Below are 27,926 nucleotides of genomic sequence, written 5' to 3' on the forward strand. Positions count from 1 at the left end.
AGGAATTGATCATTGCTTAGCTGATCAATGAAGCGGAACAGTGAGTAAGTTTCACAAAAAATCAATTAATCGACGTAAAGTCCCCTATGTGGGGAAACCGGAGAGCTGCTGATGTCAAAATTCGTCATACTTGTGCTGTAAAATTCCAGAACGCTGATTGGCTGAAGTGTGGGGAAAGTAACGCCCTTTTTTCTCATGAGTTTCCGCTCAACCTTACAGAAGCCAGAGCGGCGCAAACCACAGCTGCTCAGTAGGGGTGACAGGTGGATGAGCAGCTCTTCAAATTGAAGTTTTTATTAATTTGTTAAGTTAATTATATATCTACATTTAACACGATATAATCACTGTTATTGTAAATGGCATTTGTTTTGTAACTGTGAGATTTTCACAGAGAATTGTGGACTATCCCACCAGTAGGGTTTCACCTCAGCTACCGGCTTTCCGTAACTCAGAAAAATTATGTAACTTACCGGCCGGCTTTCCGTCTTCCTTCAGTTCTACACAGAGAGAGAAGAACCCGCGTGAAGGGGTACATTAGAAAGACAAAAGGCTTTTTTTTAGTGCGGCTCCCGACAGTTCACAATGAATTCAGCTCGTCGTTGTTCCGCTTTGTTCAGCCAAATATGCGTTTCATCAGTGGGGGGACAACCAGCCCGGACACCGCTTCCCCCGGCTGGGTCATCCGCTACTGGAACCCGCTGTTGTCACACTGGCCCCGGAGGAGGGGGAGTCCGAAGAACCGGCGGCCCGCTGAAGCCGGATGCCGCAGCCACCACCATAACGGCACCAGGTACCATTCTCTGTTTTCACTAACATGTCACCAAGAAACTTTGGCCTAACAACACACCGCGACGTGGCGTTTTCATGAGTCAAACTGTGGGCTCTGGTTGAGGGTAACCCTCTACCCCTTCCCTTCCTTAGTGTCACCTCATCTATGTTACCACGGCAATCGAACTGAGATTTTAGGTGTCCAAGGTTCTGGACCAGTGGTGACAACTTTCTTAAAAGATGAACTTGGTGTCTACTTCGCCTCATTAGAGACGAGCAAATTAAATCTAAAAACCAAAAAGACATTCATCCTTTTTAGTGTCAATCTGGCTTATTTGTTGTCCATTGTGGCCAAAACGAGTAGAATGGGAAGGTAACATCTTCAAGCCATACAATATGGCTTGAAAACCACTTTGTTGTAAATGTTCTCCAGAACCAAATTATTTCAAACATATTTGAGTAATATTTCGCTATGAAGTCATTCTATAGCAGAACTCTTAAGTAGAAAGCTGATGGAGTCATGACTTCTGCAAATCCCAGAGCAAGCAGGCCTTTAAAGCAGAGGTTTTCACACATGATGGCAAGAATCTTGCTTCAAATTTAAAAACACTTTATTTATCCCAAAGGGAAATTAAATGTTCTTATGAATCCTATCATCCAACTATCTTCAAAGTTTCATTGGTGAGTCTGTAGCAACAAATCTGAAGAGGCCTCTGACTGAAGACTCTTGCTGTACCATAGTTTCATGACTATCATGACATACCAACAGCTCATCAGACTGCAGGCAACAAAGATTATATTCCACAGTAACATTTCTTGAGTGATGCCATCGGTTATTACCAGGCACAGCTAATCCACCTCATTAGCTTTGACGCTTCTCTTTAAATCCGCAAACGCTATCGTATCTGGCAGTATGGTTGGAAAGCCGGGCAGAAGAAGATGTCAGCTTATTCTCAGCTCTGCAAAAAACCTTTCACCAGCATCATCCCTGCCTCCTTCAGATGACCTCTGTCACATGTTCAGTTCACAGACCTCTTTCTTGTTTGCTGATACTTGTTATAGCTGAAGCAGACCATGTAATGTGTGCTGAACTGATAAGAAATCAGCAAAAAAGTCAAAATACAGAGTACTTTGACCTGCCTGTACTTTTTCTTTCTCTTTGTTTGCTCTGACATCCACACATTTACTTTTATCATTTTCAAATACTTTGGCTTTATTTTATGAACATTTAACAAACGTGTCATCTTCTTTGAGTTCTACATACTTTAGATCCAAAAACATCAATCAACCAATAGTTGATTAGTTGAAGTTTAATTATAAAACACATCTGGGCAACAAGGCAGTTCAAAGTTACATAATAAAAGAACATGCAGTCGACAATTACAAAACCAGGGACAAACATTACATTTTGATGATTGCCATAATTAAAATCATCAGTACATGTTGAATATGGCCAATGTTCTATTTAGTATGGTTCAAAAGAAACTAAACAGGTGGGGCTTTAGCCTTAAATTAAAGGAACTCAGTGTTTCAGCTGTTTTGCAGTTTTCTGGAAGTTTGCTCCAGATTGGTGGTGCATAAGCTGATTGCTGCTTCTCCATATTTGGTTCTGGTTCTGAGAATGCACAGACTTTTCTAAAATATTTACACAAATAACAGGTCTGGAATGTATGGTAAACCCCAAAATTATTCGAAAGCCTGATGGATTTAGATTTAAGATTTTATTATTTATTTAACCAAGATGAGATTCTTGGTTCCTCCTGGCTGTTTCTTTCCCAGCCAGGAAATGAGAAATGACCATCTGTCATGATTTTTTTTATTAAATACATTTTTTTAAATATTCTGTAAAACAAAATAAAAATGTCAAAAGCTACTTTTATCTTTCTCAAAAGTCAATCACTTAATCTTTATTGGCTTACCGGCATTCAGACCCTGCTTACAACAGCATAGGGGCATTTTGAGGATTTATCCAAAGGGATTAGCTTTAAGGTTAGAAAACCTTCTTGCCATAACCTTAATCTTTTGCTTCCCCTGCAGATTCTGTCAGATTTGAGTTGAAGCAAAAATTACTTCTAGTCATAAGAAATGCATACATAAATTCAAATACTTCTTAAATCCTAATATTCCAGCAGTATGAGACATTTTGTGCCTAACTGCATAGTGTGTCATTGTTCTTGCCAAGTCACTTCTATTCCTGCCACCACTAAAACTCTGAGAGCGGATGAACCCGAACCCTGATCCAGATGATCCTCCGGCTGGTACCTGAGCCCAGTAATCTCCTCCGGCTAATTCTCTCTTTACTTCCGTCTGTATTCCATGACTCTCCACTTCTCTTCTCAAAGTAACAGTGAATCAGAGCTGCTGACAAATGGTCAGGTCTTCAAATAGTTGAACCAATTCTCCTGGATCCTCCCCTGTAAACGGTTCAAAACTCATTTCTTTTCTCTTTTTATTTGGGCCTGGGTTTTTTAAAACTGAAATTGTTCAAACATTTCATGCTGATCTCTGCTTTAAAGGTCTCTTAGAGATTGCTAGAGATTTTTTGTATTATCATTTTTATTATTACTTTAGGTCATTATTCAGTCTAATGTTAATGTGACGTGCTGTACTAAAACGTTTTGATTGCTGTGTTGAATATCTGTGTTCCTGAGAACTGATTGTTCCCTCCACCCTTGGGAGAAATCGCTCTCAAGGGGAAGGGCTGGATGACCTGTGTGTTAGATGGAGCCTGCCATCTGTTTTTGTTTTATCTTTTCTTACTCTTGTTTTCCCAAATAAAAGGTCTGCTCCAGCAGAGAGGGCAGAACGCTCCGTGAACAGCTCAGAGGAGCAGTTGCTGAGTCTTCTCCTTTTGCGAAAGTTCGGCCATAAAATTCATATACGTTGTCTGTGGTTCTTTTATGTAGGTACTCGAAAAATACCTATCAGTCTCAATGTGGCTTATTGTGTAACTGAGCTAGGACTTTAGTCAACAGATGATTTACACGAGGTGAAGTAGATCTAGGTCTGCCTCACTTTCTGTTCTGATATGTTGAGTCAGCTAAATCGGATTGAAGAGCTGAAATCAACAATATGAATAGAAATAATGCATGAAGACAGTCAATACCCTGCTGATTATGGATCAGCAGGGCAAGTACTTTGTCCCGTATGCATGGACATGTTTAACTGGCACAGAGTTAAACTGCTATGTTGTGCAGGTTCTCTGTTAATTCCATATGTTGCACAGCGGGACTGTAGTAGTAGTAGTAGTAGTAGTGCTGATGAGGACTAATCAGATGAAGGTTTTACCAGCAATATTCGCCTTATCTGTAGTGTCACCATGAGCTTGTTGGAAAGTACAGACACCTTGGAGTGATGGAGCTAAAGCTGGTTAGTCCAACATTGTTTTAGCTGACTTTAGTCTTTTAGAATGACTGTTCATTTCCATATCAAGGGGACATAACATCCAATGTGGAGATCCACTATCTAAACCTGCGGGCTTTGACTTTGTCTGATCAGCTGCGACTCAGCAACCCACTGTCTCTGTCAAGGACTGAGTAAACTTAGATTTCAGGCTGTCAGTTTTTCACAGGGTGATGGCTAATATGCTGCTTCACACACACCTTCAGTGTGCGTTACTTAGGCATGCTGAACAGCATAGCTTAAAGAAGCCAACCGAACCACATCATTGGTAAAAAGTAGGGTTAGTCCCTGAGGTTCCACACTACCTTGAGAAATTGTTGATGCAGAACAGTAGTATGACTGGGAACATAGGTGTCCAATCTCCACTGGTGAAGAGTTTGACATAGCATCAGGAATCTGGTCCTAAAAGGTCTCACTGGTACCTCAAGTGACACGGTGCTCATGGTCCTGAGCTTTCTCTGACGCCACAAAACACCTGTTGACCATACAGCTAAAGTTCCCTCAACTCTGAGGGTAAAGATCTGGTCCACTGTTGTGTGAGACAAAAGCTGTATTGCTTCTGAATTTGGCGTATGGCAATGAGTGTAAATCTCCTCTTCAACCCCTACAGGAAGCTTTTCCATAGAAGCAGAGAAGCGTGACCACTTAGTAATTGGAACACCCTAACCAATCTCCTTAAAAAAAAAAAAAGAGCGCAGATTAATTCTGTTCATTTTCCACCAGTCCATTGCACTTCTTCCATGTCCCAGTTGGAAACCTTGGATCCTATCATTTATGTTGATGTTGTCCAGTGCTATTGGTCCAATGGGAATTGCAATGGTTTCTTTTATCAGGATCGTTGTCCCTGCCTTGATATCCAAGAGAGACTGGGTTATTCAGTACCATCTATTCATTTTTCTATCCGATTCTCTTCCAATGGAAAATATTCCAGCTTTTCCTCCTCATTGGAAGCTTTAGCGCTCATATCTGTTAATGGTTCTGTAATTAGTTCCTCAGTGACTCTCTGTATAAAGCTTTGCTTTTGTTTTCCATCACATGATCTACTGTCATTTCTTTCACATTCCGTGTAAGTGAATCTAATTTGTGTTCCTGGTAATTCAGTTAGGGGGGGCATGTGATTGGTGCTGCTGTGGGTTCTCATTCTTCTACAGATGAATGTGTGCCACCAGGCTGTTCTGGAGTAAATCTGTACTGTCCTGAGACTTCATGCTTAAAATACCAGAAAAAAGAGCTAATAATGTTCCTTGAGTGATTTAGTCTAGTCACGTTCCAGATGACTGTGTGCTGTCACTCTGCGCCACTCAGAGGAGAAAGACCGTGGGATGACTGAAGGTCCAACGGAGAGGACCGGTGGTGACAGACAGTTGTTCCGTGGAGATCCTTCGGACTGACTGGAACAGGGTCCATGTGAGATGTAGGTGGTGTAAGTATCAGTTTGTGTTTCTGATAGAGGCAGGGGATCAGTGGAAGAGTTTGACTCCAGCTTGTGGCAAGGGAAAGCTTTGACATGTGGCAGACGGTAAACCTCTAGATACTGCCGCCTATCAGTGTGTGGATGTGTTTAGATGGATAGAAAATACTAGGTTTAATCCATTTGGTCTTACAGAGTAGACTAGAGAACTTTGTCTTTAGAACAGACCTGATCTGCTTCTGAGTTCTGGGGTTGTGATTCAAAACCCTGTGATTATTTGAGTAGTAGTAACCATTCTGGTGGATCTGATAGGTTAGATTTTCAGCTCAAATCAAGTGAGAACCAGCACCAGCCTTGGCCTAACCGGAGGAGGAGAAGAATTAGATGTAATGCAAAAGGAAAGCTTTTTTTTTTTTCCTTTTCCTTACCTTCTTATTCCAGGGTGGAGTTATTATGTTTTATCTCTAACCGTGCTACGTTCATGAGTTCCCAAATGGATGGAAATATATGATTACCTGAATTCTCAGGGTTTATGGCAGCAATGTGATGTGAAGATTCTGGTTCAGACCTGAGTCTTCTGTATTTCTACTCAGTAGTTTCATGTTGGTTTCAGAGATACTGTGGTTGTTTCACATCCACACCTCCTAGAAAAAGCTGTTGATTAGATCTTATGTTAATTTCACAGCTGGAGGCTCACACCGTCACATGTTGGTCACTCCAGTTTGACATAGATAAACTTTACTCTGAAAGAGATAAAGTTCTACAGTCTGAGTGTAGAAGTTCTAACATACACTTTCTATTTCAGCAATAAATTATTTCTTTAGAAAAACACTGACATGGTTCTGAACTCTGAGCCTCTATCTAAACACATGCAGCTCCTTTCATTTGTTCATCAACCCTCATCTTCATCACAATGAAGGAGCTGTTCTGGTCTGAGCCTGGCTTAGTTCGTCTCCCAAAGGTCACTCTGTCACCCAGCAAGGAGGAAGGGGAGGGGACTGATGAGTCAGGGAGGATGAGATGCTAAGCTGAGTCACTGCAGACAGGAGGAAGGGCTGTTTTATTACAGGACTATCAGAGAAGGAACTGACAGACAGACGGACCGTCCTGTTCTGTGGATTCAGATCTGACCAAAGATGGAGGCCATGGGTAAGACCCTTCCTTCCTCGACCTGGTGGTTAACTGTTGTAGATCAGAGAGGCTGACAGCACTGCAGCTTAGGAGATTCCCTCAAAGCTGTTTAGTGTAAAATCTGGCAGGGAAGCAGAATCGTCCTTCTCTCAGCTTACTGAAGTCTTGTTTACCGATGTGCAGCTGGTAATTACACTTTGCAGTAGACTTGATCCTGAATGGTCCTTTGTCTTTAGACAACCACCTCGCCCTACTAGAATTGTAGATCAATTTCTGACCCAGTAAATGTATGTACTGTACCCCTAGTGCAGTAGCAGATGTTCAAGTTTGGGTTCCCAGCTGCAGGAATGTTCTAGACGTTGGGACCATTGGTACCTGGCTTAATCCTCTGTTGGATCCATATGATCCAATTTCTTTAAAGCAGTTCTTTTCAAATAGTGAGGTGGTGAGTTGTCTGAGGGGGAGTGAGAGGCAACAGGACTTTGGTATTCATATATTTTATTCATGAGTTGCACAGTGGGGCAGTTGGTAGCACTGTTGCCTTGTTGGTAGCAAGAAGGTCCTGGGTTTGTATCCCGGCTCAGGGTCTTTCTGTATGTATGGAGTTTGCATGTTCTCCCAGTGCATGCATGGGTTCTCTTGTCCCACTGTCCAAAACATGACTGTCAAGTTTATTGGTCTCTCTAAATTCTCCTTATGTGTTCTTCCCTGATGTTGTCCTGTCTGTCTCTGTGTCGCCCTGTGATTGACTGTCCAGGGTGACCCCACCTCTCACCTGTTCACCGCTGGAGATGGGCACAAGCACACCTCGTGACCCCACTAGGGATATATAGGGATGGATGGATCTTTTATTCATGCTTGAACCATAAACATCTAGTCACTAGGTGGCAGCAGTGCTCAGTAGGCTACTGGTCCAGTCAGTAGAAGAAGTCTCCTACTCAGACTGGTGTGGTCATTTAACTTAAACTTTTAAGAACTGAGAACAGATCATTTGCACATTTTCACTTTTGAGTATAACTGAGCAGTCTGGATAAAATGTTACAAATTGACTTAATAAACTGAACTGCAATTAATTAATATGTAAACTGTTGCAGCTCATTTATGTGGGGATGACGATGTTTACAGCTGCCTTAGATTCAGAACTGAACATTACTCAAAATATTTGATTTATCTTTCCTTGATTTTGTTGATGGCATTTGACATAATGTAATGTTTATTGTTTGTTTCATAATTGTTGACTGTATGAAGCACAACACTTTCTGCCTTGTTGCTGAAATGTTCTTTACAAATAAACTGGACTTGACCTTAATTAACAGAACCATGGCCTTACAGGCTGAAGCCTGTCAACCTCAGTGCGGTTCACCGCCACCGTGTTTCACCTTTGACCCCCACTTCCTGTGACTAATGCGTCTCTGTCCTGCCCCCCCCACAGTTTGTCCAATGGGCAGCAGCAGCAGTAGCAGGTTGTTTGGGTCGATGGCCCAGGCATTGAGCAGTTCCTCTCTGGCCCAGCCTGACCCGGACCCGGATCAGGACCAGGACCTAGTGGAGGTAGAGCCGGAGCAGTTGCTGAGAGAGTGTGAGGAGGCGCTGCGGCGGCGCCCGGCCCGGCCTCAGCGGGACTTGGTCCGACCCAAGCTGCTGGCGCCCTGCAGCCACCAGCATAACCCGTCCATACGGGTCCTGCAATGGAACATCCTGGCCCAAGGTAAGGCTCTGTATGCTGAGAGGAGCTGTGTTCTGTCAGCTACTGTGTGTTCATGCTGTGTGTGTGTGTGTGTGTGCTTGCAGCTCTCGGTGAGGGGAAGGACAGCTTCATCCGCTGCCCCCTAGAGGCTCTCAGCTGGCATGAGAGGAAGTACCAGATCCTGGAGGAGATCCTCACCTACCGACCCGACATCGTGTGTCTGCAGGAAGTCGACCACTACTGTGACACTTTCCAGCCCGTTATGGCCCGCCTCGGTTACCATGGCAACTTCCTACCCAAACCCTGGTCTCCCTGTCTGGATGTGGAGCACAACAATGGCCCTGACGGCTGTGCGTTGTTCTACCGCCGCTCGCGCTTCCACCTGCACTCCACAGCCCACCTGCGGCTGTCAGCCATGATGCTGCCCACCAACCAGGTGGCCATCGCCCAGACGCTGCGCTGCCTGGCCACGGGCCGCCAGCTGTGTGTGGCCGTCACACACCTGAAGGCCCGCAACGGCTGGGAGAGGCTGCGGAGCGCGCAAGGCGCCGACCTGCTGCAGAGCCTGCAGGGCATCACGGCCCCTGGCTCGGGGGCCGGGCCGGGGCAAGTCCCTCTGGTTGTGTGCGGGGACTTCAACGCCGAGCCTTCGGAGGACGTCTACAGGCGCTTTAGCTCCTCCCCTCTGGGCCTGAGCTCCGCCTACAAGCTGCTGAGCGCTGACGGGCAGACAGAGCCGGCGTACACCAGCTGGAAGATCCGCCCATCTGGAGAGAGCTGCAGCACTCTGGACTACATCTGGTACAGCGAGCGCGCCCTGAGGGTGGAGGCGCTGCTGGACATCCCCACAGAGCAGCAGATCGGACCCGATCGCCTGCCCTCATACCACTACCCCTCAGACCACCTGGCCCTGCTCTGTGACATCAGCTTCAGGGAGGAGCCTCACAGGCTGTTTTAGGCAGCCAATCACAGCTCCAGCTGTGACTGGCTGCCTAGACAAGACAGCCACATCAAAGGAACCTGACCTTTGACCTGATGCTGAGCTTGTCTTAAACCTTCCTGTTTGTGTGAAGCTGGCTGCTGTGAAATCCCTTCTGCTGGAACTCTGATGGTGAGACTGAACAGCCCCCCCGGGGGGGTGGGGGGGTCTCTCTTGGGGATTTCTGGCTCTATGAGGACCTGAGGGTTTCATTTAACGACATTTGATCACTGCAGTTATTTATAAACAGCCTGACTGTCTTAAATTATTCCTTACATATAGTGTTGTGGGTTTCATGATTACTAATAAAGTGATTGTTTTTACTCTGAACATCGTCTACCTGATCCTTCAATCACTTCCAGTCTCAATCTGCTGGCAGTTGGATTAAAAAAAGTTTTAGTGCTCCATTAAGTTACTTATGAGCCAGCATTAAACAAAAAAACATATTTATTGAATTTTTGCAATACTGCAATTTTTGGTGTTAATCTGACACCAGCAGTGCCAGTATCACTACTGAGCCTTCTGAACATTTTTGTGGTTTGAATTATTTTGTTCAAACCTAGGATCGAATTTCGACAAAGTTTATAGGTGTCTGTAACATATTAATGTTATTTATCATGTAACATTAACATGATAAATGACAATGGAAATGTAAAAATGAGGGTGCAAAAATGTATCATGAAAGCAAATCAAAACGGTCTTTTCTGAGGTAGAGTTCAGAGACTATAGTACAAAAATAAAATTACAAGAGAAAATCTGAAACTCGAGCATTGACTTAATACTGATACTGATGTGGCATCAATATTTTACATCGATCCATCCACCTCTCCTCAGCAGATGAATGAAACATTCTTGAGTTCCTTGAGACTCTAAGAATCTTGGAGAATCTACTCCTTGGATTCCAGTTTAGTTTATTAATCATAGAATATATCCAGACAAGACAAGTCACATTCATTTCTAAAGAAATTATCTGCAATGGACCCAATATGCAAACCAGTGAGTTGTGAAGAGGAAATGCTGGAACACGCAGGAGGGAAAATGTGGAGCTGGTTCAACGTTCTGAGTGTAAACAGGAGGAACAAAGGTGAAGTCAGCTTGACGGGTTTAAAACTGAAAGCAGTATTTCTGAAATGAAAACAATGAGACCCAATACTAAGAAGTAAAACATCAGTAACAGCCAGAGGACAATCAAAGGTTCTGGTGGGTTAAAGAGGAGCAGACATGTAGTGTTTGATAGGATCAAAGGCCTATTGAGCTGATGAATCACTAATCTGCATTAGAGAAGTTGATTCCCAAGTCCTTAGTGGTTTCAGCACATTAAGTCTAAACTCAGTTTGACTTAAGCCGACACCTCTTAATCAAGCTGATTATGACTTATTCTTTTGTTGTAGCCATAGTTTCTTTTCACCTGTTATTCTCTTACACATGTGAAAACTTTTCAGGTGAAGCAAACATCAGTCAGTGCCTCTGTGACTCAGTTCATGTGACATCATTCTGTCCTGCTGTCTGTCCAAGCAGATCCACATACCTTCACTGGACCCACATACCTTCACTGGACCCACATACCTTCACTGTTTGATCCACGATGAAACCAAAGAAAGTTCTGCTGATTATTTCAGCATCATCGCTGCAGGAGCAACAGAAGACAGTTCAGTGAACTCTGTCACACCAGAGGAAGACAGACAGACAGACAGACAGACAGGGAGATGCTGCATTCTGAGAGAAAGAAGATCTGAAAGTGGACTTTTGAAGTTCAGATCTGTAATTTCATCATCTGTGGAATTCTCTTAAATACTGCAGAATTATGCAGTTCAAGTGTTTTTGGAACCAGCAGGTGGCGCAAACCGTCACTGACTTTGGAATCTTAACATTGCACTTCATTTCTGTGCCTCTCCACTCTTCCTGAAGACTGTGGCACCTTGATCTCCAAATGAAATGAAAACTTTACTTTCATCTGAAATGAAATGATATCTCTGTAGCACATGACCTGGATATGTCTGCATGGGACCTGAAAATCTCCACCAAACTCTTGAACACCCTTTGCTCACCCTGTCTTCATTTTTTAAATCCACAATTTTTTTTCATCCATTCAACTTTCCATCAATGTACTTTTGTCCAGCACCATCAACAGTCAGCTTCTTTAGCCTTGTGTACTTTACTCTGCTTGTGGAAGGTGTCCGACCTGCATGAACTTAATTTCTCATGGGTCTCAGACCGTGTTGTGTGCTACGGGCACATTATGATATTTTTTGTCTATTTTTTCTTTTTTTTTTTTTTTTTTATAGACTTCAGTTGAATGACTTTTTGTTAATATATTTTGGAGTTTGGATAACTTTTTTTTTTTGGTAATTAACTTGATTACGTTAATTTGTGGCGCTGTTTGTCCGCCTGTAAATAAGCTGGGTTTCGACATGTTGGAGATCCGCCTTTCCGCTCGCTTCCGCTCGCTCCACCACCACCCGGAACGCGTCTTGACGCGCTCGTCCAGTCGCTGGGCCGCAGCTGACGACTCCAGTAGTGATGGGTAAATGAGGCGTCATGAGGCGTTTCGACTCATAGCAACACTGTATTGATTCTGTGTCGATACTGTGTCACTCAATACTGACACCTGCTGGACATTAAAAATTCCTACAGGCAACGTAGTGATTTGATGACCAAGTCTGTACAATAAGATTTAAGTCTTTGTTTTTTATTGAATATTATATGTTGTATTATGTCATATCTTCAGTTACATTTAAAATATATTTGATATACAGTCAATAAAGAATGTGACTTTATGGTACTTTATGGTACCATAAAGTGAAAATGTAAGTGAATGTGTTAGGAATGAGGATGCATGGACTGTTTTTTCCCCCACACATTTTTATTAAAAAAAAGTTTTTACAACCTTTTGAAATTAAGGCTGTTACGCTTTTTGACAAAACTTCTGCTGTAGAAAAAAATAAAGTAAACTACATTTACAGCGAACCCTTGTTTTTCTTAGTAGTTGCGTTCCGAAAATAACCCGTGAGGCGAAATCCGTGAAGTAGTTACCTTTATTTTTTACAGTTATTACACAGCATAAATAAATACTCTACATTGAAACCAAAGAACAAAACCTGTTTTCAGGTCAGCGGATGTGCGTGTGCGTCAATCGGGCATTAATGTGATCCGCAGTCATGTCATTAAAGCGTCTCCTCCAGATGCTCCGACAGATTCACAGCTGGATCTACGGCAGAGCGACGGATCTCATCAAACGAGCCTCCAGTCAGGTTTTGTTCTGCCTCTGGCCACAGTTTTTTTTTTTTTCCAGCAGACATTGAAAGTTTCAGTTTCCATCTCCTGAGTGGCCAATTAAACACCGTAACGTTATTGGCACTCAGGTAGCGCGGAGACTGTTTTTACCAATCATATGGTCAATTAGGACGAAAAACACTGGAAAAAAAACTGCACAAAAAAATCAGCGAAGCAGCGAAACCGTGAAAAGTGAACCGCGTTACAGCGATGGTTCACTGTATATAAAATAATTTATAATAAGCAACTGAGTAATTTGTAGAATAGCTGCATATCTGAGTTTATAGGTGAATCTGGGACTTCATTCTCATGCCTGGCCTCATAATGCCTCAGCATTGAAAAGGTGGATTTATTTAAATAAGACAGTTTAGTGAAACAAATGCGACACTTAACCTGCAGAACATGATATGAAAGTAAACTAAAAGTCAGTTTCAGCTGAATTTGGGTTCAGATAGATTAAGTAGAAACTGATGAGAACCGGATGAAACGACAAAAATGAAAACAAATTTATTTTCCAATATAAGATCAAAATGGTCCCACAGAGGAAACATTTCCTTTGAAGCTGCTCCATAGATGACAATGTAAAAGATCAAGAATTTGTTTGGAAAATGCTTTTGACAGATTCGCTTCCTTATAAACACAGTTTGGCATCCAGTGTCATTTCAAAACAGTTCCTGTATTGGTCACGTGACTTGCTGAAACCAATACGCGCACCGACACGGGTGTTGGTCTATGGGCTTGACGCATGCGCCGGCGCGTCGGCGTTGTTGGAATATCACTAGTGAACAGACTGCTGTGCGGTATTTCTGTTAGCCTTTGTTTATTTGCTTCTGTGTTGTGATTTTGGGCTGGTGGGTTGTTCTGGTTTCGATCTTTCTTTTGCATTAGGTTCTTTTTTGCTTTAGTCCCCCATCAGTAAGGACTTCGACGGTCCTGTATAGGGTTGGCCCCCTGCTGTACCGTTTTGTTCTGTTTGATCGGTTCACCAGGTCCAACTTTCTGTTAATACTTTTTGTTTGTTTTTTTAGGGACACGGGAAACTGAGGACATTTAGCTCTTTTTCTTCACAGAAAATCAGAAGCAGCTGAACCAAAGTTCAAGAATAAAATATTTTGTTGAACTCTCATTCTTGTCTCGTGTCCTCAAGTATGTTGTGCCCTTGGTGGACGTAACAGACAGGTACAGACAGGTACATGCAGGTCGCTACTACATATTAGTTGCGACCCTGCATGTACACATAAATCGGCGCCCCCTTCCTCACAGCCTTAGATTTGGTCCAGATCTCAATGCTGCAGGTTTTATCTGTATCTCTGTCTGCATGAACACAGAGATGTCAGTCACAGATTGTCAGAGTTGTGTGCAGCCTGTGTAAATGTCTGGCGGGACCAGCGGACGGACAGGGCAGGGCTGTAAAGTGGGGGGTCAGTAACCTCTGCCCCCCTGTTCCGGCGCCTATGTGCAGTATTTGACTTGGGACAATGGTGGTGACAGTGGGAGGAGTTCATCCCTCAATCAATGGGTTGCCAGTTTAATTCCTGCTCTGTCTGCCTGCCTATCTTGTGTACTTGGATAAGACACTTCACCCACCTGCTGGTGGAGGTCAGAGCCTGGTGGTGTTGGAGCATGGCAGCCTGGCCTCTGGGAGCTGGACAAGTCATTTGCCAATCCACTTTTTCTTAAACTGATTTTGGGTTTTCACTGACCATAACCCAGAAGAAATAAAATTCATGAAAATTGTCTTCTTTTGGCTTTTCCCTTCATTTGATTTGTTTAAATAAACAACTTCTCATCAGACAGAAGTCACATGTGCTTTACATTACGATGTCACCAAGTGACCCTGAACCCATCCAAGCTCTGACCAGCTGCTTAGAACAGATAAATGTCTGGATGTGAGATAACAAGTTTAACAACCTCCAGCTAAACAGAAACAAAACTGAAGTTATAATTTTTGGACCTAAAGAGGAACAATCCAAAGTCAACAGAGCTGGAATTAACTTGACATGCATGTGTCTGAACAGTTGGAAGGAGCCACAGTACCTGGAGAGAACATATGCATGCACAAGAACATGCAAGCTCCATGGCCCTGGCTGGGATTCAAACCCAGGACCTTTTAGCTGCAAGGCAGTAGAGCCTGTATCGTATAGTGCATCCCTTCCCCAAAACACCTGAATCAAATAAACTGCTTCAGCTGCTGGAGTGAGGAAGCATCTCAAAGTTCCAGGATAGAAAGGGCTGGACTGGGTCATCCTGTAATAGATAGATTACCAGTGGCGCCATCTTCTGGGGAAACCCTGATTGTGCAAAGAAAAATGTATGTTCTTGTCGCGTATGTATACCTACACAATGTAGGTTTGTTTAACATTTGATTTTAAGAAAATAAAAAGACAAAAAATACATATACTTTCAAACAAATTCTGAAAATCTGCAACATTAAGCAACACTTGCGGTTGTAAAAGAGATAAATTATATTCTACATTACTGAAATGACGTACAGCTGTTGGTAAAGATCCTCCATCTTTTCACTTCTCAGTACTCAAGGCTGTGAAGTCATTTCTACACACCTGAATAAAAAGTCACACTGTTTTCTTTCACATTTGTATTTTTTATAATACATATTTCAGTAAAATCTACTTCAATACACTGATAGTACAAGAAAAAAAATAGTATATTATGCTTCAAATGCAGGGCTTACTTAGTTCACTGACATGGATGCAGACATCCTATTGATTCCCTTTTAAGGAAGAGTAAAAAAAGAGAAGCAGAGACCGACGGTGCTGAGAAGAAACCATGGACTGCAGAAGCTGATGTAGCCTCTGATTGGACAATAAAGAGACAAGTCCCACAAACTTGTGTTTGTGGCCAGCAGGGGACAGAGTCAGATGATGATGAGATAAACCTCTCTTCAGGCTTTGCATAGTGTTCTCTGCTCTTCACTCTGAAGTCAAGCAGCTGAAGCAGAGGGGCTTTGTGTGTGTGTGGGTGTGAGTGTGTGTGTCCCCCCAGAAGGACGTCTGGAGACTGAACCAACGTCTGAATCCTCGTTTAAGCTGCTGAGTATCAAAAATGTTTTTACACCACAAAGTCTTTATATCAGGGCTGATTACAAAAAGACAGATTTCCATTTACAATCTAAGGCTGCCCATGTTATTTGAGCGCTGAGGGAACTCTGTGTGTGTGTGTGTGTGTGTGTGTGTGTGTGTGTACAATCGTCCCTTTGATCCTCTGGGGGCAGCGCTGTGACTACAGCCAATTATAAAGCAGTTCTCATCTGAAGGTGTAGAGAGAGGACGTGTCCTTCATTTCCTGAGCAGAGTCTACAGTCACTTCCTGCAGTACCCCCACTCCATTGCCCAAACCCCCCATTCCCCCTGCTGCCACCCACCCCTGCTCAGGTCAGGTTTTCAGGACGATGCCTCTGCTGCTGCTGGGCTGGAGAGGAGTGGAGGCTCCGCCCCCTCTGATTGTGCTGCTTGGGGCTGGGGATGCTGCTGTGTGGGGGTGGAGGGGGGTGCAGGGTGAGGCTGGCCCACCTGCACTGAGAGCTGCGGCAGAGCCTGGGCGACTGTGGCTGGTTTGGCCAGGATGAGCTGCGGCGCGGTCCGGCTGGGCGCCAGCTGGACGGCGGCCGGCTTGATGGCGGCTGGAGGCAGCTGGGTGGCCACCTGCTTAGCCTGGATGATCTGAGCTACCTGGCCTGGGTTGTTAGTCTGCATTAGCGTGGCCAGCTGGTTGGCTGGGATGGTGATGATGGTGATCTTTTCTCCAGCCTTGGAGCCGGCTGGCAGCATGGTGGGCAGCGCCTGGATCACCAGCTTGGGCGGAGCGCTGGTGGAGGCCTTTGCTACGGTCACTGGGACGCCTGTGGTGGTGAGGATGGGGGAGGAGTTTAGTGTCACCTGGCCTAGAGAGTTGGTCATGACCAGTGGCATGGCTCGGATGGGCCTGTGGGAGAAGAACGGAAGAGGTCAGGGGTCATGAAGCTGAGGCACATCAGCTTCTATCATGTAAGTGAGAAGCAGCTGACTGACTGAGACACACGGCCAGGTCACTTTGGGTCATTGTGGCACCACTAGAATTACTGCTGTGACCCGTTTAGACTGAGCCGGTTTTCATTCAAACTGGAACATTTTTGTTGATTTCATACGTTGTTCATACATCTGCTGGTCAAAGTCTCTGACATGGTCACTATTTGAAATCAGGACTGAGTGGAACTTTTAAGGACATCCCACATGGAGATGTGAAAGCAAACACAGAACACTCAGCTTTAGGGTTTGTTCAGGGCATGAACAAAAATAACGGTGGGCAGCATTGTACTGTGTGCTACTTAACCTGTTCAGTTTAACAACCTCTAACATGGAGCATATGAGTTATATGAGCACCTGGTTCATCTGAGACGGATTGCTGTTTTCTAAATGAGGTGGAAGCTAAAGGTCAAAGAGCATTCAGGTCTCAATGATGTGCTAAAATCACAGTGCCAACTAGTAGCCGGATATGACAACTATAAAACTCAATGTTTTGTCTAAACATGAAAATTTTCACCAATCAACATCTGAAAATACCAGCAGTTCCCAGACAGCAGACTCATGTAAGAATAGTCTAAAGCTCCTTCTCTGTCATCCAGAGTCACTCCAGCTTGCTAACGTCTGATTAGCTTCTAGCCCAGTTGGTTGTGTCCACTGGCAGTGTGTTCCTGTGTGTTCCTGCGTGTTCCTGCGTGTTCCTGCGTGTTCCTGTGTGTTCCTGCGTGTTCCTGCGTGTTCCTGCGTGTTCCTGCGTGTTCCTGTGTGTTCCTGCGTGTTCCTGTGTGTTCCTGTGTGTTCCTGTGTGTTCCTGCGTGTTCCTGTGTGTTCCTGCGTGTTCCTGCGTGTTCCTGTGTGTTCCTGCGTGTTCCTGTGTGTTCCTGCGTGTTCCTGCGTGTTCCTGTGTGTTCTGCGTGTTCCTGCGTGTTCCTGCGTGTTCCTGCGTGTTCCTGTGTGTTCCTGCGTGTTCCTGCGTGTTCCTGCGTGTTCCTGCGTGTTCCTGCGTGTTCCTGCGTGTTCCTGCGTGTTCCTGCGTGTTCCTGCGTGTTCCTGCGTGTTCCTGCGTGTTCCTGCGTGTTCCTGCGTGTTCCTGCGTGTTCCTGCGTGTTCCTGCGTGTTCCTGCGTGTTCCTGTGTGTTCCTGTGTGTTCCTGTGTGTTCCTGTGTGTTCCTGTGTGTTCCTGTGTGTTCCTGCGTGTTCCTGCGTGTTCCTGCGTGTTCCTGTGTGTTCCTGTGTGTTCCTGCGTGTTCCTGCGTGTTCCTGCGTGTTCCTGCGTGTTCCTGCGTGTTCCTGCGTGTTCCTGCGTGTTCCTGTGTGTTCCTGCGTGTTCCTGCGTGTTCCTGTGTGTTCCTGTGTGTTCCTGCGTGTTCCTGCGTGTTCCTGTGTGTTCCTGTGTGTTCCTGTGTGTTCCTGCGTGTTCCTGCGTGTTCCTGCGTGTTCCTGCGTGTTCCTGCGTGTTCCTGTGTGTTCCTGTGTGTTCCTGCGTGTTCCTGCGTGTTCCTGTGTGTTCCTGCGTGTTCCTGTGTGTTCCTGCGTGTTCCTGCGTGTTCCTGTGTGTTCCTGCGTGTTCCTGTGTGTTCCTGTGTGTTCCTGTGTGTTCCTGTGTGTTCCTGTGTGTTCCTGTGTGTTCCTGCGTGTTCCTGTGTGTTCCTGTGTGTTCCTGTGTGTTCCTGTGTGTTCCTGTGTGTTGCTGTGTGTTCCTGTGTGTTCCTGCGTGTTTCTGCGTGTTTCTGCGTGTTCCTGTGTGTTCCTGTGTGTTCCTGTGTGTTCCTGTGTGTTCCTGTGTGTTCCTGTGTGTTGCTGTGTGTTCCTGTGTGTTCCTGTGTGTTGCTGTGTGTTCCTGTGTGTTGCTGTGTGTTGCTGTGTGTTGCTGTGTGTTCCTGTGTGTTCCTGTGTGTTCCTGTGTGTTCCTGTGTGTTCCTGTGTGTTGCTGTGTGTTCCTCACTACGTGGCTGTAAGAATGGGCAGATCTTGACAGGGTTTGAAAACAGTGCTGGAGATGCTGTTTGTTGACTTATTGGCCAATCAAATAATAATCGAGTTTATAGATTAGTCAAATTTTCTGTTTCTGAAGATTTCATATTTGGAAAATTGTGATCTTTTTTTCACCAATGCACTCCTTGGGTTCTGTGGTTCAGAGTGATTGTGTACCATGTTGTTTTGCCTTAATGTTTTTCAGCTTGTGTTTATTAGGACTTGGTATTCAGATCAAGTCAACATTTATAACATCTTTTTAAGAAAATAAAAATTTACGCAAATCTGGTATGAAAAAAAAAAAAATATATATATATATATTTTTAAAGCCATACGGCCCCGCCCTAAAGTGAGACAGTGTGGTGCGTCAGACCTGGTGGAGGCGTTGCTGGGGATGACTGTGACGTAGGTCTGCTGGGGCTGGGTGCTAACAGGGGTGCTTAGGCTGGCAGGGCTCTGCTGGTGAACCGGGAGCTGGCTGGACACAATGACCTCACTGTCCTCCACCTTTATGTCCATGCCTCCCTCGTCGTCGTCAATCACACGGATGTTTTTGGGCATTTCTTTAAACTGGTAAGCAAGTCGCTGACCCTCGACCTTTGCGAGGATGCCTCGCTGGTAGTAATACCTGCAACGAAAAGGTTAAAGCTGGATTATCATTCCAATCAATTAATAAATAAAAAGAAAACGGAAGCAACTTTGTATCAGCCAGTCATAAGTGACTTGATGTGTGTGTGTAGCAGGAGCTGACCTCAGGGCGCGGCCCATGGTCTCATAGTTCATGTCGGGCTTGTTCTTGTGCTTCCCCCACAGCCTTGACACGGCCTTGGAGTCCACCAGCTTGAAGATGCCTTTGTCTCTCTGCATCCACTTGATGTACCTGGGACAGGTGTTTTTATCCTGCAGCAGCTCCAGCAGGAACTCCCACAGATATGTGGTGTTTCCTAAAGAGCGCGTGCACACACACACACACACACACACACACACACACGCACACACACACACAACAGCATGAAAACCAGATGAAGGGAGCGTTCCTGCAGAATGAGGCTTAGGATAGGAAACTAGAGCAAACCTTTTCCTTCCCGCGGTCTCTTCTTGATCCCCAAGTCATAGGAGCCGTTGGAGGCAGGCTGCTGCGTTTTGGGTTTACGTCCACCTGCGTTCAACACACACCAATATTAGTTTTTATTTCCTCTCTTCTCTCCTATTGCTGTTGAATGAGACCTGGAGCAGAATTTGATTTAGGGGCCCCTCTTGCTGCTAAGTACATTAGCACTGCTAAGAGCAATTCAACATGGATCTGGTGAAATCTTGGAGAAGAGGGCCTAGTTTAATTGGCTGAGCAGTCAAATATAATTGTAGTTTACCAATTTATATTTGGGGACAAATAGAGATAAAAGTCAAAGATTAAACTCACAGCATCAGATTATAGCTGTGGTAGTAAAACAATCTAACTATGAACTTTGAACTTTTACAAAGTAAACTTGCCAGCTACTTAAAATCTTAAATTTAAATGTTAAACAATTTAAAATGGTTTAACTTATGTATACAGAAACCGGTGAATCTAGTTTAACTGCATTAATATTCTCTTAGTTCATTTATGCCTTGGACAGGTTCTAAATATTTTACATCATGTTTTAGATCCACTAACTGATGACTTAATTTGGATTAAACAGAAGTGCAAATAATTAACATTTATTTTATTTTATTTTAATTTAATTTTATTTTTATTTGTTGTTTGTACGATTCAATAGTTGTGGGTTTGAGTATTGTTGACAGTGTCTTCCAGTAACATAATTACTCAGGGATATTTTACATTTCCCATCAACTAAACATCTTTTAATACAAACCCCGGTGGACCGCCATGGTGCCCTGACCACAGGGCGTAGCAAGTTTTCTGGGGGAAACCCTGCATGATCCAAATGCCTTCAGTGATGTTGTTAGTGCTAGCTAACTTGCTATCTATGTTGGGGGATCATTTTCAATTCTTTCATATTTTGGCAGTATTCATGTTTCTAAAAGGTATCTGACATGTAGTTTGTGTTCAAATATTGTTGACATCTTTTAATCAATTTGGGAACAAAAGGTTCCTCTGCCAGTAGATAATCGAATCTCTGCTATCAAACTACAAAAATGTCCGAACAGGTTTGAGTGCAGCGCATCAGCAGCATTTAAAGAGACAAATTAAGTTGCTTTCAAATGCACCTGTGGAGCTACAGTAACAAGGAATTCAGACTGAAGCAGCAATGTTCCACTTCATACAGACACTACTGAACCATTTCAATAGGTAAAGGAAGGATATAAAAACATGATGCGACTGTAAAAAGGCTGGTTTCCTGGAGCTAAATGTCCAGAACATTCACACACTGACCTCCTCTCTTCTTCTTGGCAGCAGGTTCACAGTCAGGAGGGATGGGGAAGGAGTCCTCCTCGATGGGCCCACACTCAGTAGAAACCTCCACCACAGTCTCCATCATCACATCCTCTGCTGAACAGATAAGACACATTTACATGCTTTACCTGCTGCACACCACAGACTTTACACTATGGTTAGCTTTCAACTCTGATTATTCAACCAACATGAGACAAACGACAAATACAATATTATTTCTGTTGGAACAATTCAGTTAAAACAGCCTCTGATTCAACATAAACTGAGAAAACAACAAAAGAAAAAAAGAAACTACAATTAATTTTCCAAACTTCTGTTTATGGTTATAATATTGGTGCTATTCTTTGTGAAATGTCTGAATCTATCCTACAGCAGGATATTCAGTCAGAGAGCTGGCAGTGTTTACCTGTGCTGCGGTCATTGTGAAGGCCTCCGGGTGATTCCATGTGTAGCAGAGCTTCAGCTGCCTCAAAGGTTTTGTCAAAGCACACCATGTCGTGGCCTGACATCTCCACTGCAAACAGAGCAAATAAGAGGTGGTCAAAGCAACAACCCCTGGCTCACTGAGCAGAGGTGCTCAGGTCAGACCTGGGTCATCCAGAACCCACTTCCTGACCTATTTGCTGTGAAAATAGCTGAATTCAGAAGTTGCAGCAATGCCAGCCACTATTTTGAAATGTTTACTTCCTGGTCTGAGATCTGCAGAAGAAGTCTGCTCCTCCCTTCCTGTTTCCTGTAAGTGGGTCTGAATGGCGACGCCTGCTTCCTGCCAGCAGAGGGCAGCCTAGGCCAGCAGTCAGAGAGTGGAGGACTCACCGGACTCAGCCGCCTCCGTCACCACCTCCTGCTCCTCAGCCACGTCCTGCATCAGGTACGTCCCGTCGTCGTATACCAGGACCTGGGCCGAGTAGCACTCCTCCACCTGGGCGCTGGGCACCTCCTCCACGATGACGGCCGGAGACCCCTCCTCTTCTTGCAGCACCACCCCCTCCTCTTCTTCCTCCTCCACCATGATCACAGCCTCTCCGTCCTGCTGCACCACCTCCTCCTCCTCGGCAGCCTGCTGCACCAGGTCGACACACATTAGACAAAGAAGAGAGCAATGAGAGTTTCCAGAGTTATGATCTCCTCTGGCATGAAGTCCTGACTTCCTGCCGTCCGTCGGTGTTTCAGATACAGGCGATAGATTGTGGAGCTGTGGCGCTAATCTGGGATCAGTATTTCCTTCCTCTGTGTCATAGTGAAAACGTCTCAACATAAACATCTCAGTGGACACGAGGCCCCTCATAGTCGTCCACCCTGCCCAGCTTTTCACCACCATTAGGTGGTGATGATGGGGGTCAAACTACTGAGCTGATTCTCACCCAGACCAGCTGCAGAAGCCCCACATCATAATGCTGCCACCACAGGCTTCCCTTCATCTGCCTCTCTTCTCTCTGCAAGGGGTTCTTTGCATGTGAACTTCTGCGTTCGAGGATAAGCGGCTCGGTAGCTTCCAGTCTATTGAAAATGGCATTCTACCCCATGTGCTTGCAGGGCTTGCCCAAGGTCACAATTAATGATGAACGATCCAAAGCCCCAACAAATAAGCTGGAGAAAGATTTTAAGATGTAAGAATCGTTATATATCCACAGATACGAAGGTGAGTTTTACTTTCTTTAAACTTTGTGGCCAACATTAACTTTAGCTTATGCTAGTAGGCAATATTCTTGGGACATTTTTCTTATTAAAAATGTGCTATTTAAGTATCTAAACATTTTAATCCATTCACAATATTTTTACCCTATTTTGTATTTATTTTCAAGTATATTATGTGTGTGTGTTGTCGTTAGTGTCAAACAGTGAGAAATTAACAGGTGAGATTACGGTTTGGGCTTTTTGCTTTCGAAGCATGAGGAAGCACAACAAGCCTCACAGCTCAACAGTACGGCAGCTCTGGGAATTGTTAGAGTTCCAGTTCAGCTGGCTGTTCAGGCTCAAAGTTGTTGTTTTTAGAAAAATATGGCCGTGTTCCTTAAGGTTTCTGTGTTATTTAGTTTTGTTACTTTTTTATGCTTCTTGCAAAGAGCTCAGATAGAATGGTGTTTACAGCAGGACAGGCGGATCAGTTGCTCTGCTGTCTGGCCCTGGTCTGCTCACTCGTTCCCATACACTCGCTCTTTTAGTCTGAATACAGAAGTGATTCCATGTGATCCCAAATAACTTGGGGACGGCTCCTTTACTTACCATCCGTCTCTCCCTGGTAGTTTTAGGCTAAAGAAGCTCATCTGGAGTGAAGAGAAGGCTGCAAACTTTGCTGTGCGGCGTTAGCTTTAACTTGTCGTGGGGAATATTTTCAAGCCACCGTCTTCTTAATTCAGGATCATTTGGAAATCCATGAAAACTTAAAAACCCATTATATCAGGAAGACAGCAATGTTCAGAGTATTGATTATTTGCTTCTGAAATATGACTTTGTCTTTTCTAGCTGTCATAGAAACTCAAAGCGGAAGCAAGAAAGCCACTTTTTGCTTATGCAGAAGAGCCCATGACCTTCTTACAGAGCTCCAGAGGACCAATCAGTGCACTTCTTCGCAAACTGAAGCTTTTTTGCTGTTTCCTTATAGTGTTATAGCTTGTTAGTCCCTTTGCACTGTGGAAATATTCTGACTTTTACTAGTAAACCCAGCCTATTCTCTAACCATGTCAAGATTTTCTCCATGACAACAGGATGGGTCACTTCAGACATGTTTGATTAAAATGAGAAGCTGCTCGTTGCATCACTTGGTGTTAAACAACCATCTGAAATATAATGCACTTCAAACAAAAAAAATATTTCTACTCCAGAATCAATAGCTTCAAGCATAAATTATATTAACTCTGCTTGTTTTCAGCTCAAAATTATTCGTACTCTTGGCTGTTTTTATGAAACCGAGAAATAAGCAACAGAAAAGTAAAACATGAGTTACAACAATATTCAAATTTCCCTTTGGGATTAATAAAGTATTCTTGAATCTGAAATGTTGCTTCTGGCTGAAAATGAGACTCCTTTGTTAACAACTGTTTGTGGTTCTGGTCTGCTCTGCATCCCTAGAACCAGAACCAGAACCAAACACAGAGAAACAGTATTCAGCTTCTATGCTCCACTAATCTGGAACAAACTGCTGACACACAGAATTTGTGTAAATTACAGCCAACAATCCAACTGTCCAGAGTTACCATTGATTCAGAACTGGAACATTGATCAATACATTTAATTGTACTTGCTTGAGGATTTTGATGATGGCACATGTAAGGTTTATTGTTTGTTTCATAACTGGTTATTGTATGTTTTATGGTGTACAGCAGGTTGAACTGCCTTGTTGCTGAAATGTTCCACCCAAAAAAATGGGCCAGGCTTAAAATTCAATCTGAAGCCAACTACCTGGAAACACAGCTGGCTGCTCATGAAAAACCAGAGGTGAATGTTTTCTTATGACCAGCACTGTGAAGCCGCAGCTGACAGAACCGGCAGGTTTCTGCAGAAATGTGCAGATTTTTAGATTAACTTGGATATGGACATTAATAATTCCATATTGATGCAGTGATTGGACATAACAGAGACATGTGAGACTGCTCTGTCATCTAGCTGAATACACAGCCATTTTCAAAACATACAGAATATACGTTCTGATTGGTTTCATTTGTCAGAATAGCAAGTATTAAACACAATGTTAATTAAGACCAAACTTCTGTTCTTAAAACCAGTTTGTTTTATTGGTCTGCTACAATATTCTAATTAAAAATGTTATGTTTTCAGTAACTGTAAGCAGAAACTCATTATAATTAACAGACATAAAAACTTTCAAACATCCATCTGTATTTACTTATAATGTGTTTCATATGTGATAAAGTTCCTGAAATGACTTTTCTGTGATATTCTAATGTATATTGAATGTGTCCACTCTATATGCACACTGAGCAGATGTGTCTGAGTGAGAGTCAGCAGATGGAAGCAGTTCTGATCTTTCTGTAGTGGGTCACTGGAAGAAAGATTGATTTGCGCTGAGAAAACAGACCCACTGCAGTAAAAAAAAAAACTTCTATGTCCTCAGAGTATTTTAATTATGACTGATTCCCAGAGTTCCACCACACTCAAGATGCATTACCAAGGCAAATACATTTTAATTATTGAAAATAAATAAGCAAAACAACAAATAGAATGAATTATGACATCTGTAAGCAAAATTCTCATTCAATAAAAGGGATAGATGGCTCCAAAGAACCAGACTGAAGACTTTAATCATCCAATTTTTGGTAGAACAAGAGAAAAGAAAAAAAGCAATAAAACAATTATTGATCTTGTTTTAATTTGTAGATTACAAAGACTAGAAGAGGTTTACCTGCTGAGACTCTTCAACCACAGTGACATACTCCACTATGTTTCCTCCTCCATCTGACACCACCACAGAATTCATCCCTCATTCCTGTTAAAGAGAGAGAAGAGCGTGCCAGAGGTCAGGAGGTCAACTCAAGCTGAGGGAAGTGTGCCGTTTGTGTTCCGAATGTGTTTGAACAAGATCAATGTCAAGGGAAAGCCTGGGGCTGATGTGAGACGGTAAGGTTACGGTCAAAACCAACTACTGCTACAACAACAACTACCACTTCATCATCAACAACAACAACTGCTTCAACAACTCTCACTTTAAGTCAATAATGTCAAGAAAGTAGGACTGCCAACAACTAACTATTATTTTAGTAATCCACTAATCTAAAAATATTTCTACAGATGTTTTATTTAACCACTTGAGGTGGTTAAATGAATTTTTAAAAATGCACAAAAAAGCATAACACTTCAATTCTTTTAAACAAGAAAAACATGTAATTTCTTAAAATATAATAACAGCACTCCTTTAGTGAACGCTTGATCATTTGCAGCAAAGAATGCATCTGCAGCTAAAAAATACTTCCAATACAATAATAACAATAACTTTATTTGTAAAGCGCTTTAATTCAAAGCAGCTAAGGGTTGCAAGAAAATAAAAGACAAAATAAAACAGTGCAGATTAAAAACAAATAAAACTCGTTCCCATACAGTTCCATGTTTCCATAAACATGGAAGCAGAGTTTATAAAGCATAAACAAGTGGCTCTTTAACTTTAAAACCATTCACAGACCCAGCCTGCCTGGGGTCCAGAGAAAGGTTGTTCCACTGAAAAGGAGCATGAGAGGAGAAAATACGCTCGCCAACAGCTTTTCTCCACACTTTAGACATTTTTAAAAGGCTAGGGCTGATCTACTGACCAAGCAACTAATAACCGGATTGGAAAAGGTGCTTAATTTGAAGGGGGGTGGAGTTTTTGTTTTTTTTTATTACAGAATCTGAGCCAAGTGAAGGTAAAACTGTCACTAGAAGAGTTCCAGGTAGAACAGATTTACAAAGAATTTTTTATCTAAATGCAAAATGAATAGATTTTTTTGTACAGTTTCAGTCTTCCAAGTGGCATTTTTAGAATCTGTATACTCCAATTAACAATGAATTGATTACTAAATTAGTCAACTCAATAATCAATCCATCTTATTAACCCAACTAATTGTTTTAGCCCTAAAAGAAAGAACATCCTAAGCTTCATCATCATCAGCTCATTGCACTACAAGCTAATGCAGCACACAGGTAGGAGAGTGAAAACTGATCAAGAGGTAAGAAGGATATTAATATCCAGCCATCACACTCAAAGTTCAGGTCACCAGGACTCCTGGCATCACAGCTTTCTGTCACTCCGACAGCTACAGACAGATCTTAGAGGACAGTCTGTCTTTGGGTTCTTCTGAACACACCAGCTCAGCCTCCCTGCTGTACCTGATCACTACTATGACCACGACAATCATCTGCTGCTGCTGGAAGTCCTGCATGAACAGACTCCAAACGGTCCCAAAGCAAGCATGTGGTCGTTTGCGCTAGTTGTAGCTACAAGTTAATGTTGAGCACAAAATCACCATTTAACGTTGAGTTAGCACGAATCGAGTACCAGCTGAGCCGCAGTGTCCTCACAGCTTTACTGTAAACAAGGCAGCGATTCTGTAGCTCCGAGAAAACAGCAAAACAACATGTTAGCTGACTGCCTGCCAAAACAAGCTATGCATAATTAAAACTGTGACTTATTAAACTTTGAACTCCGTCAAACCAGAAGACGCTGATGGGTGAGGAACTCTAGTTAGTTCTCCATCTGCAGCTAGTGTTTACTTTCTGAGCGGGATCAGAGCTCAGTGCGACCCGTCTGTCACTGCAGTCTCCGTGGCTACAGTTAGCTCCTCTCTGCGCTTAGATACCAGGTCTGTTTACTCACTGCTGTTCAGAAGAGTATTCAACTTTTAAAAGCAAGTCAACATTCATTTTTGCAGTAAAACACAACACTAGAACCTTGCTGTGGTTATTTTTATTCAGCTTCAGAGAGCTAGCAACTGGTTAGCTGCTAAAACACTGCTACTCGTTTTGAGACATTAAACTTTAAGGCTATTCCAGTAAATAGCCTTAAACAGCGGGGACCGTGAGCTTTCAGAGTGATGTGCCCGTGTTGTGGGTTTTCTTCTCTTACCTTGTTTTGCTTTGCTTGCGGGAAGTGAGCTCCACTGCTAGCAGCAGCTAGGGCCCAAGTTAGCTTGACGTGACCAAAACGCTCCTTTCGCTCGCTTCTGTAGGTGTTTCCAAGGCCTCGTTGCCGCGGAAGTCCCTACGCAGGTACCTATTAATCTTCTGGAGATTGAATGTACAGGTCGATATGCCACACAGATTTCGAAGTCAGGCTTCTATTTCCGATGGAGTTCTGCTACCCGTTAGCTTTCCGGTGTGCCGCCTCTCTGCTACAAATGATTCAACGGGTCAAAGCACAGACCGCCTTGACGTCAGACGAACGGACGTAGAAACAAACT

At 43.5% G+C, this 27,926-nt stretch overlaps 2 protein-coding genes across 6 annotated transcripts; one reads left to right on the forward strand and one right to left on the reverse strand.

Annotated features, from left to right (window-relative positions):
* Positions 1 to 221: 221 nt before the first annotated feature.
* nocta (nocturnin a) lies at positions 222 to 9,708 on the forward strand. 3 transcript variants are annotated; one of them, XM_008419989.2, is made up of 3 exons: positions 222 to 790; positions 8,145 to 8,420; positions 8,504 to 9,708. In XM_008419989.2, the coding sequence occupies exons 1-3, from the start codon at positions 583 to 585 to the stop codon at positions 9,355 to 9,357; spliced, it is 1,338 nt and encodes a 445-aa protein (XP_008418211.2). In that variant the 5' UTR covers positions 222 to 582; the 3' UTR covers positions 9,358 to 9,708. The 3 variants fall into 3 exon arrangements, with proteins under 3 accessions (XP_008418211.2, XP_008418213.2, XP_008418212.2); XM_008419991.2 differs by lacking the exon at positions 222 to 790 and adding an exon at positions 819 to 5,593; XM_008419990.2 differs by lacking the exon at positions 222 to 790 and adding an exon at positions 5,872 to 6,730.
* Positions 9,709 to 13,143: 3,435 nt separating this feature from the next.
* Positions 13,144 to 27,909, reverse strand: elf2a (E74-like factor 2a (ets domain transcription factor)). Of its 3 annotated transcripts, none has more exons than XM_017307272.2 (9): positions 27,593 to 27,909; positions 25,400 to 25,483; positions 21,856 to 22,099; positions 21,446 to 21,553; positions 21,019 to 21,135; positions 19,720 to 19,803; positions 19,396 to 19,588; positions 19,018 to 19,272; positions 13,144 to 16,593 (listed from the first exon to the last, which is right to left on the reverse strand). In XM_017307272.2, the coding sequence occupies exons 2-9, from the start codon at positions 25,472 to 25,474 to the stop codon at positions 16,053 to 16,055; spliced, it is 1,617 nt and encodes a 538-aa protein (XP_017162761.1). In that variant the 5' UTR covers positions 25,475 to 25,483; positions 27,593 to 27,909; the 3' UTR covers positions 13,144 to 16,052. The 3 variants fall into 3 exon arrangements, with proteins under 3 accessions (XP_017162761.1, XP_017162762.1, XP_008418210.1); XM_017307273.2 differs by having other exon boundaries at positions 21,019 to 21,132; positions 21,856 to 22,102; XM_008419988.3 differs by having other exon boundaries at positions 21,856 to 22,102; positions 27,593 to 27,908.
* Positions 27,910 to 27,926: the final 17 nt, after the last annotated feature.

Source organism: Poecilia reticulata, chromosome 10, assembly GCF_904066995.2.
Source record: "Poecilia reticulata chromosome 10, P_reticulata-male-v2, whole genome shotgun sequence".
NCBI classification, from domain to species: Eukaryota; Metazoa; Chordata; class Actinopteri; order Cyprinodontiformes; family Poeciliidae; genus Poecilia; species Poecilia reticulata.